This window comes from Perca flavescens, chromosome 19, assembly GCF_004354835.1.
Source record: "Perca flavescens isolate YP-PL-M2 chromosome 19, PFLA_1.0, whole genome shotgun sequence".
Taxonomy (NCBI): Eukaryota; Metazoa; Chordata; class Actinopteri; order Perciformes; family Percidae; genus Perca; species Perca flavescens.
In genome coordinates this window covers 441,339-450,784 of record NC_041349.1, presented here as the reverse complement: position 1 = coordinate 450,784, position 9,446 = coordinate 441,339, and the positions used below count along the sequence as shown (strand labels likewise).

Here is a 9,446-nt window from a genome sequence, read left to right as displayed (position 1 = left end):
CGTATCAAACACACAGACAGACTACACCTCCCATCTCCGTTATCAGACAGACTATGGTCTCTACTAGTCTCCTCTATCAGGGACACACAGACAGAGAATGTCCTCTTCCAACCACTCCTTCATCAGACACAGACAGACATGTCCTCTACTGACTCCTCTATCAGAACAGGATGGCATTCTGAGATTCCAGTTTCAGACACAATATGTGAGAGACATCCTCATAATGAGACACACTATGTTCTCTACTGACTCCTCTATCAGACGTTAGTGACAGAGACTCCGGATCAGACACACAGACAGACATGCTTTGACTCCTCTATCAGAAAACACACAGACAGAATATGTCACTCACCAGGTCCTGTATCAGACACACAGACAGACTATGTTCTCATTGCTCTGCAATCAGACACACAGACAGACTACAATGTACTGAATTAATCCATCAGACAGACTATTTATGTCAAAAGTTTCTCCAAGGTAATGACAGTTATGGATTGGAATGCTTCACTGTAAACTAATTTGCCTATGGACAGACCATAATAATGGTCCTGGACCAGGAATAGTGTTAATAAATTAGTCTATCCACCTTAAACGCTGATATAGCTGTAGTAAACGACAGCTTGACTTGCATGCCTGCTAATTTTCACAGAATACAATCTAAAGTACAAAACGAAAACAACATTTGCCCACTGACCATCAGTCAGATATTTCAAATATGAATATATTTGATTAGGCTATGCTGGGTGAAAATGGGCTGTTTTAGTAGTAGTATTAGAGAGTATGGAGTCAGGCTCAGGTCACCATGGACATATTTGGATTTGCCAAATTTTGCAGGATACTTGTTATACAGGCTAATTGCAAATATGACAGTGCATAATACAAAATCTAGAAAAATATAATGAACTGAAAATAGCCGCTGATATTCTTTAATATCTTGTTTGCTGTAAATGTCAATCATTCTTAATCTTTGAAACTGGTGCATTGGCATGTTTAACTGTTGGCCTGAGATTTGTGTTGTATTTCATTTATTTTTTAACAAAGAAATGCTGGTTCAAGTGGAGTGCAAGGGTGTCCTGAAATGGGTTCGAATACCAGTTAAGGATGACAGCTACGATTACTTTCAGTTCATTCAAGAAGGTAAGTAAAACGGTAACCCACCGATTTTTCACATCACACCTATTGTGAACCATCACCTTATCGTGGTGGAGAGGTTTGTGTGTCTCTGTGAACCTGAGGGCTGTGTTGTCTGGAGCTTTGTGCTCCTGGTAGGGTCTCCCAAGGCAAAGTGGTCTCAGGTGAGGGGCCAGACAAAGAATGGTTCAAAAACCCCAATGAAGAAGCAAGGTAGAGATGGAGTGACCCTGCCCGGAGGAAGCCGGGGCCCCGTCTGGAGCCAGGCCCAGGCGGCGGGCTCGTCGGCCAGCGCCTGGTGGCGGGTTTGCCACGGAGCCCGGCCGGGCACAGCCCGAACAAGCTACGTGGCTCCCATCTCTCCAGCCCATGGGCCCACCACCTGTGGGAGGAACCGTTGGGGTCGGGTGCGATGTCACATGGGTGGCAGTGAAGGTCAGGGGCCTCGACGGACCAGACCCGGGCGGCAGGCGCTGGCTCTGGGGACGTGGGCGTCACCTCTCTGTGGGGAAGGAGCCGGAACTGGTGCGGGAGGTGGGCGCTACCGGTTAGATCTGGTGGGGCTTACCTCACGCACAGTCTCGGTTCTGGAACCATGCTCCTGGATAGGGGTTGGACTCTTTTCTTCTCCGGAGTTGCCCAGGGTGTGAGGCGCCGGGCGGGTGTGGGGATACTCACAAGCCCCGGCTGGGCCCCGCTGTGTTGGAGTTTACCCGGTGGGACGAGAGGGTCGCCTCCCCACGCCTGCGGGTTGTGGGGGAAAACTCTGACTGTTGTTTGTGCATATGCACCAAACAGGAGTTCGGAGTTTACGGCCTTCTTGGAGACCTTGACTGGAGTCCTGCATGGGGCTCCAGTGGGGGACTCCATTGTTCTGCTGGGGACTTCAACGCACACGTGGGCAATGATGGAGACACCTGAGAGGCGTGATTGGGAGGAACGGCCTCCCTGATCTAAACCAGAGTGGTTGTTTGTTGTTGGACTTCTGTGCTAGTCATGGATTGTCTATAACGAACACCATGTTCGAACATAGGGATGCTCATAAGTGTACCTGGTACCAGAGCACCCTAGGCCGAAGGTCAATGATCGATTTCATAATCATTTCATCTGATCTGAGGCCATATGTTTTGGACACTCGGGTGAAGAGAGGGGCAGAGCTGTCAACCCGATCACCATCTGGTGGTGAGTTGGGTCAGGGGTGGGGAAGACTCTGGACAGACCTGGTAAGCCCAAACGTGTAGTGCGGGTAAATTGGGGAGGAGGCCCTGTCCGACAGACTTTCAACTCACACCTCCGGCGGAGCTTTTTCGTGCATCCCTGTGGAGGCTGGGGGCATTGAACCCGAGTGGACAATGTTCAAAGTTTCCATTGCTGAAGCTGCGGCGAGGAGCTGTGGTCTTAGGATCTTAGGTGCCTCAAGGGGCGGTAACCCACGAACACCGTGGTGGACACCGGTGGTCAGGGAAGCCGTCCGACTGAAGAAGGAGTCTTTCCGGGATATGTTAGCCCGGAGGACTCCGGAGGCAGTTGCAGGGTACCAAAGGGCCCGAAGGGCTGCAGCCTCTGCCGTGAAAGAGGCAAAGCAGCGGGTGTGGGAGAAGTTTGGAGAAGACATGGAGGACTTTCGGTCGGCACCAAAGTGCTTCTGGAAAACTGTTCGCCACCTCAGGAGGGGGAAGCGGGGAACCATCCAAGCTGTGTACAGTAAGGATGGGACACTGTTGACCTCAACTGAGGAGGTAATAGGGCGGTGGAAGGAGCACTTTGAGGAACTCCTGAATCCGACTAATACGCCCTCTATGTTAGAGGCAGAGCTGGAGGATAACGGGGGATTGTCGTCGATTTCCCAGGCGGAAGTCACTGATGTAGTCAAACAACTCCACAGTGGCAAAGCCCCGGGATTGATGAGATCCGTCCAGAAGTGCTCAAGGCTCTGGGTGTGGAGGGGCTGTCCTGGTTGACACGCCTCTTCAACATTGCGTGGAAGTCTGGGACGGTGCCAAAGGAGTGGCAGACTGGGGTGGTGGTTCCCCTTTAAAAAAGGGGGACCAGAGGGTGTGTGCCAATTATAGGGGTATCACACTTCTCAGCCTCCCTGGTAAAGTCTATTCCAAGGTGCTGGAAAGGAGGGTTCGGCCGATAGTCGAACCTCGGGTTGAGGAGGAACAATGCGGATTCCGTCCTGGTCGTGGAACAACGGACCAGCTCTTCACTCTCGCAAGGATCCTGGAGGGAGCCTGGGAGTATGCCCAACCGGTCTACATGTGTTTTGTGGATTTGGAGAAGGCGTATGACCGGGTCCCCCGGGAGATACTGTGGGAGGTGCTGCGGGAGTATGGGGGTGGGGGTCTCTACTCAGGGCCATCCAATCTCTGTATGACCAAAGTGAGAGCTGTGTCCGGGTTCTCGGTAGTAAGTCGGACTCGTTTCAGGTGAGGGTTGGCCTCCGCCAGGGCTGCGCTTTGTCACCAATCCTGTTTGTAATATTTATGGACAGGATATCGAGGCGTAGTCTGGGTGGGGGGGGTTGCAGTTTGGTGGGCTGGGGATCTCATTGCTGCTCTTTGCAGATGATGTGGTCCTGATGGCATCATCGGCCTGCGACCTTCAGCACTCACTGGATCGGTTCGCAACCGAGTGTGAAGCGGTTGGGATGAGGATCAGCACCTCTAAATCGGAGGCCATGGTTCTCAGCAGGAAACCGATGGAATGCCTTCTCCAGGTAGGGAATGAGTCCTTACCCCAAGTGAAGGAGTTCAAGTACCTTGGGGTTTTGTTCATGAGTGAGGGACAATGGAGCGGGAGATTGGTCGGAGAATCGGGCGCAGCCGGGTGCGGTATTGCATTCAATCTATCGCACCGTTGTGACGAAAAAGAGAGCTGAGCCAGAAGGCAAAGCTCTCGATCTACCGGTCAGTTTTCGTTCCTACCCTCACCTATGGTCATGAAGGCTGGGTCATGACCGAAAGAACGAGATCCAGGGTACAAGCGGCGAAATGGGTTTCCTCAGGAGGGTGGCTGGCGTCTCCCTTAGAGATAGGGTGAGAAGCTCAGTCATCCGTGAGGAGCTCGGAGAGAGCCGCTGCTCCTGCGTCGAAAGGAGCCAGTTGAGGTGGTTCGGGCATCTGGTAAGGATGCCCCTGGGCGCCTCCCTAGGGAGGTGTTCCAGGCACGTCCAGCTGGGAGGAGGCCTCGGGAAGACCCAGGACTAGGTGGAGGGATTATATCTCCAACCTGGCCTGGGGAACTCGGGATCCCCAGTCGGAGCTGGTTAATGTTGCTCGGGAAAGGGAAGTTTGGGGTCCCCTGCTGGAACTGCTCCCCCCGCGACCCGACACCGGATAAGCGGACGAAGATGGATGGATGGATGGACCTATTATCGCATGCCAATATGAGTCAGTTCTTGATTATTAACAGGAAATTGTATAAACCTCATGATTTATGTTATGTAATTTTCTAAAACAGAACCAAACAGTTTATCCGAAGTTATTTCATCATATCATATAGATGTGGTTGTGGTGCCAAACAGCTTTTAAGTGCATTACTGCCACCTTCTCGCGGAAGTGCATTACTTACAACCTGGTGTCTTATAGTCCAATGAGATAAAAAGGCATTTCCATGTATAGGAGTATTAGAGTATTAGTTGCAGGGATGCAGGAATTTTACAAAATTACTGTATCAACTGTGGTAAATAGTTTGGAAATTACAGTAAATGTTTTGGATCTCAGTTTCAGCTAAATTCAACCTGCCAAATGAACCTGATGTGAACCTGCAGGACTCCTCAGGAGTTGATGTAGATGCTGACATTTTTGATGAGTTAGTGAGATCTGCTGCAGTATCTTTCAAGGTGTCTAATGAGGACTCTGGTAAGACACAGAAATGCTCCTCCCATTGCATTTACATTTAGGGCATTTAGCAGACGCTTTTGTCCAGAGTGACTTAAAATTAGTACATCTGTCAATAGGAACAGAAACAACAATATTGCTATTGGTACAACTTTACATGTTTGAGAGCAAATATGCAAGATCAGGCCACTGTGGTGATGTTGCCTTATGTAAAATATATTTTCCAAATAATATTAAATATTATAAAACTGCCTCCCCTCCCCATTTTCTTCCCTTAGCTGAGAAAGAGGTCTCTGAGGCCTCCTTCTGCTCAGATGAGGGGTCATTCTCACCCATTGAGTCTGTGAGGTCATTCTCATCAGTTGAGTCTGTGAGTTCAGGCTCCACTGTAATTACAGAATGCACCAAAGCACGGAAAAGGCAACTGGTAGAAGGACCACCTGACAGCAGGGCAGCAAAAGATGTAAGTTGTTCTTAGGTTGTTGGTAGAATGTCAAACCATTTTCAAAATGCATAGCACGTTTACATGCAACCTCTATGTTACAGATGGTCTATGTAGCTCTACATCAAAAAACCGGGGGTGAAGACATATTCAAAGAGTACAATGTGACCAAAGGCCTTTCTGATCAAACAAGAAGGAAACTCGTCAACATCCTGGTGGCAGATATGATCGAGAGTCATGGGTAAGTTAAAGACGCTGTGTAAAATGAAAACAGAATGCTATTATTTACAAATTATGTTAAGAGGAAAAGGTTTATTGTTTTTGGAAAATATATTTAATTTTGAATTTGATGCCAACAACACTTCTCAAAAAGATGGGACATGGGCTTTTTTTTTTCTGGATTCTCTGAATATTTTCATGATATTATGTACTGTAGATGATGAAATCCCCAAACTTCTTCTCAAGTTCATGTTAAACATTCTTATATTGTTTCATTATTTGGCCACACAAAAGGTTAACCTTTACCTCCAGATCTGCACTTCTGATAGACTTGGATGCTTTTTTTAATACTCAATCATGATGCCAGTTAACCTAGTTGTGAAATGTTCCTCCTTTTGTTGTCTATATTTACACAACTTCATCAACCAAATCAAAATGTGCTTATTTTTTCCATGAAATAGTCAAATTTGTATTTGTCAACATTTATGTCCTTTTGCAGCAACCTTTTAGGAATTGGGGTTGTATAGTCTACTGCATAACTGAAATACTTGTCAAAATATCCATTCTCTGTTCTTAAGCTTTTACACCAGCCATGTTAATTTATTTGAACTACATTTCAAACTGACCCTATCTTGCTATGGTGTAGGCGGGTCCCACCAATCAATGTCCGCGTGACCTATGCCCTTGGAATAGTCACCCTTTTCCCCAATTTGAAGGACACAGCTTCACCAACTGGTTATGTGAGTATTACATAACAGGAACCTCTCATTTTTGGTTATGTATAGAGAAAAGCCGTCCTGATACAGACACCAGCTTTGATGGATTTTAATATTGACAGTGGGTCTTGTCTGTTTTCTCGTCTGACAGGAACATTACTACGATCCTCACAGTGGCCAAGGTTACCTGGCTTACAGATTGAAAACGGTTCAGCGCAATACCACAAGTGACTTCAAGAGGACCTCCAAGTCTGCTAAACAACATGGCCCTAAGACCCTGCGTGAGACATCAACATCTGAGCAGCTGTCAGGTGATGAATGCAGAGAAGCGATGTCAGTGATGAAGCATTCAGCGGACCAACCAGTCATTAAGGAGAAAATGAAGGCAACGTTCAAGCACCGTCAGAGTATGCTACACGATCCAGACCAGTCTTCAGGCATCCTAGATGACTTCCCCCGATTCTTGGATACACCAGGCTTGGTAAGAAATATAGAGACTAGCTTGATGTACTAATTATGAAATGGGTTAAATGTTTTGACATGGTTTCTGTCTGTGTTAGATTAACCAAGACTTCACAATGCTATTTGGAGAAGATGTCTCGGGCAAGTTTATTGCAAAATGGCCAACGTTCTACAAACCTAGGATTATCACTGTCTGCAAAGGCCTTCGCCCTGGTACACATGTGGATGACCTTCTGTCTGCTCAAGAAGAATCAAATGATTATGGTAAGTGTACACGGATTGTGTTTGCCAGTGTTCTTCATGAGCTATGACTGTGTATACTCATGGGATGTGGGTGTTGTCATACTAATCCACTAGGTTGGGACAGTGACTTGGCAGCTATCCTCCTGCTCGTTCATCTCTTGCCTCCAACCAAAAAAAGGACAAAGACATGGGAAAATCAGTGCCACTGAAGCTACTGACCATGTGGTCAAGTTCATGAAGGTACGTTCAGGACATAGATGGTGACTGAATGTTGCCTCACCTCTTTGAACACTTAATTGACCCATGATTTGTCACTTTCTTTGTCAGCTGTGTGTATCTCCCCCTCACAGCAGTTAAAGGGACACGGCAACATTTAGAGAAATTAGCCTATTCATCATCTCCCCCAGAGTTAGATAAGATGATACATGATACATACCCCTCTTGTCTCTGTCTGGCGGTAACTCAGTCTGACACACCCACTAATAGCCTAGTTTAGTATGGCTTATTGAGGTGGGCAGAAGCAACAAGCCTTATAGCTCTCAAAAGTAACAAAAGAACTCCAACATTTCCCATTTACATGTTGTGGCTTGTAGAGTTACAACATAAATACCAATGTAAGAAGAGACTAAGCGTTTTCTAAGCATATACTGTACATACTTGGAACTATGTTCTCATTCAGGCAAAGTACTATCAATCCGGTGTTACTTCTGCAAATCCCAAGTAGCAGTGCTTTGCCTGAATGAGAATGTAGTTCCAAGCATGTACACGCTTCGAAAATAGCTGAGTCTCTTTTCAGATTTAAATTTGTACACACTGTAATTATAGTAGTCACATTATGCAAATAGGACGATGTTGGCGTTCTCTTGTCACTTTTGGGAGATAGGCTAGTTGGTCAATGAGTTAATGCTAATTTAGGCTAATGGTGGGTGCATCAGACTGAGTTACTGCACGCACAGTGACGAGAAGGGTAAGGATCACCTTATCCAACTCTGGGGGATAACATTTAAAATATTGGCATGTTCCTTTAAAAGAAAACTCCTCTTAGTGAAAGATAGGTAGACATGGGATATTTCATCTTGTTTAATCCATCATTCAATTTTCATTGCATATATTTTAGGGTTGCAGTCTGGTGACGAAATGGTTGAAGTATATTGTTTACATAAAATGATTTGGTGATATTTTATTCACTGCTGTGGTGGCACTGTAATCCAGGAGGCCAAGATAATAGAATTTTTTTTATGTATGTTTCCCTTGGTTGAATGGACATTCAATAGATCCCAGAAAGCTCTGCTTTTTATGTGCCACGTCATTTAGAGGTGTTACCTGCCCATCCAGCTAAATGATTTTTCTGCCGATTTGGTGTGTAAACAAACAAAATACTGTTCCTAATTTCTCCTCCAACACTTTTAGGTGGGGACAAGCATGGTGACATTCCTTGAAAGAGTTGGATCAGCACAGCCCTTCCTCCTCTGTGTTGGACAAAAGAAGAGTAGTATCCAGAAGTTTTACATCATCCTCGATCAGAAGGCCATTCCCTGCGTGGCGCAGACAGCTGTGGCTGCCTTCGACGAACTGTTTAAGGCCCACTTCGTCTTTGCTGTATCCTACGATGAGGCCTTGTGCAACTTCTACACCTTCATTCAGACTACAGTGTATGGGATTGACGTCGGCACTACAAAAGAGAGTCCACGGGTCAAGGAAATCCGGGCAAAAGTAGATCATATTGAGGTTTGAAGATGTTCACCTGTTACATTTGCAAGGTACAGCACAAAAGTTGTTCTGCTTTTTTTCAACATTTGAAGTTCAGTCATGCTTTGTACCCAGGACGCATTATTGCGTTTGAAATGTGGCGAGAATGGGTGTTCTTCTGTTTTTTACACATATTGTGGATTCAAGAAACATTTATTGAGAGTACATGGAGACTGTGTAGCTTCAAGTTCTGTTCATCCTTTGGACAATGTTGACAGTAATGTTTGTGTTTCTGATCCACTGCCAAGTGCAGTTTCTCTCGTCAGTTACCCAGCTCCTCTTGAAAAGAGACAGTTACTGGATATGTGTAGCTCTATTGTCGCTCAAGTACAAGCATCTGGAGTCTCTGAAAGTACTGTTCAGTCTTTAGTTGGTTCAATGGAGGAATTTGTAAATGACATCCATGTCCAAGCACAGGACACTGTTCTTAAATGTCTTTCATCTGAGGTAACTGAACAAACTCTGCATAAAGTTAAAGAGTGTTTTGAGCATCTTGAAAATCCATTTTCATTCCTCAATACTGAAACTAAGAGGCAAAGACATTTTGAGAAAAAATGGAAAATCGTTGAACCAGTAGAGCATGTTCTTGGTGTGCGTTATGATCTACGCAAGGATAGAACTACTGGTGTATACAGTCAA

General features: G+C 46.0%; 1 protein-coding gene across 1 annotated transcript; it reads left to right on the top strand.

The window, feature by feature from the left end:
- The first annotated feature begins 793 nt into the window (after window positions 1-793).
- LOC114546094 (uncharacterized) lies at window positions 794-8,869 on the top strand. The gene is made up of 10 exons (XM_028564759.1): window positions 794-1,137; window positions 4,860-4,997; window positions 5,255-5,439; window positions 5,523-5,659; window positions 6,284-6,377; window positions 6,505-6,834; window positions 6,914-7,079; window positions 7,173-7,203; window positions 7,244-7,298; window positions 8,469-8,869. The coding sequence occupies exons 1-10, from the start codon at window positions 987-989 to the stop codon at window positions 8,790-8,792; spliced, it is 1,611 nt and encodes a 536-aa protein (XP_028420560.1). The 5' UTR covers window positions 794-986; the 3' UTR covers window positions 8,793-8,869.
- The last annotated feature ends 577 nt before the right edge of the window (window positions 8,870-9,446 follow it).

What these genes read in the sequence shown, in the direction of transcription:
- LOC114546094 (XM_028564759.1), top strand. Translation starts at nt 987, where the DNA reads ATGTTTAACTGTTGGCCTGAGATTTGTGTTGTATTTCATTTATTTTTT. An exon ending in GGTGTCTAATGAGGACTCTG is followed by an intron (nt 4,998 to 5,254) that starts GTAAGACACAGA and finishes TTCTTCCCTTAG; the next exon opens with CTGAGAAAGAGGTCTCTGAG. An exon ending in GATATGATCGAGAGTCATGG is followed by an intron (nt 5,660 to 6,283) that starts GTAAGTTAAAGA and finishes GCTATGGTGTAG; the next exon opens with GCGGGTCCCACCAATCAATG.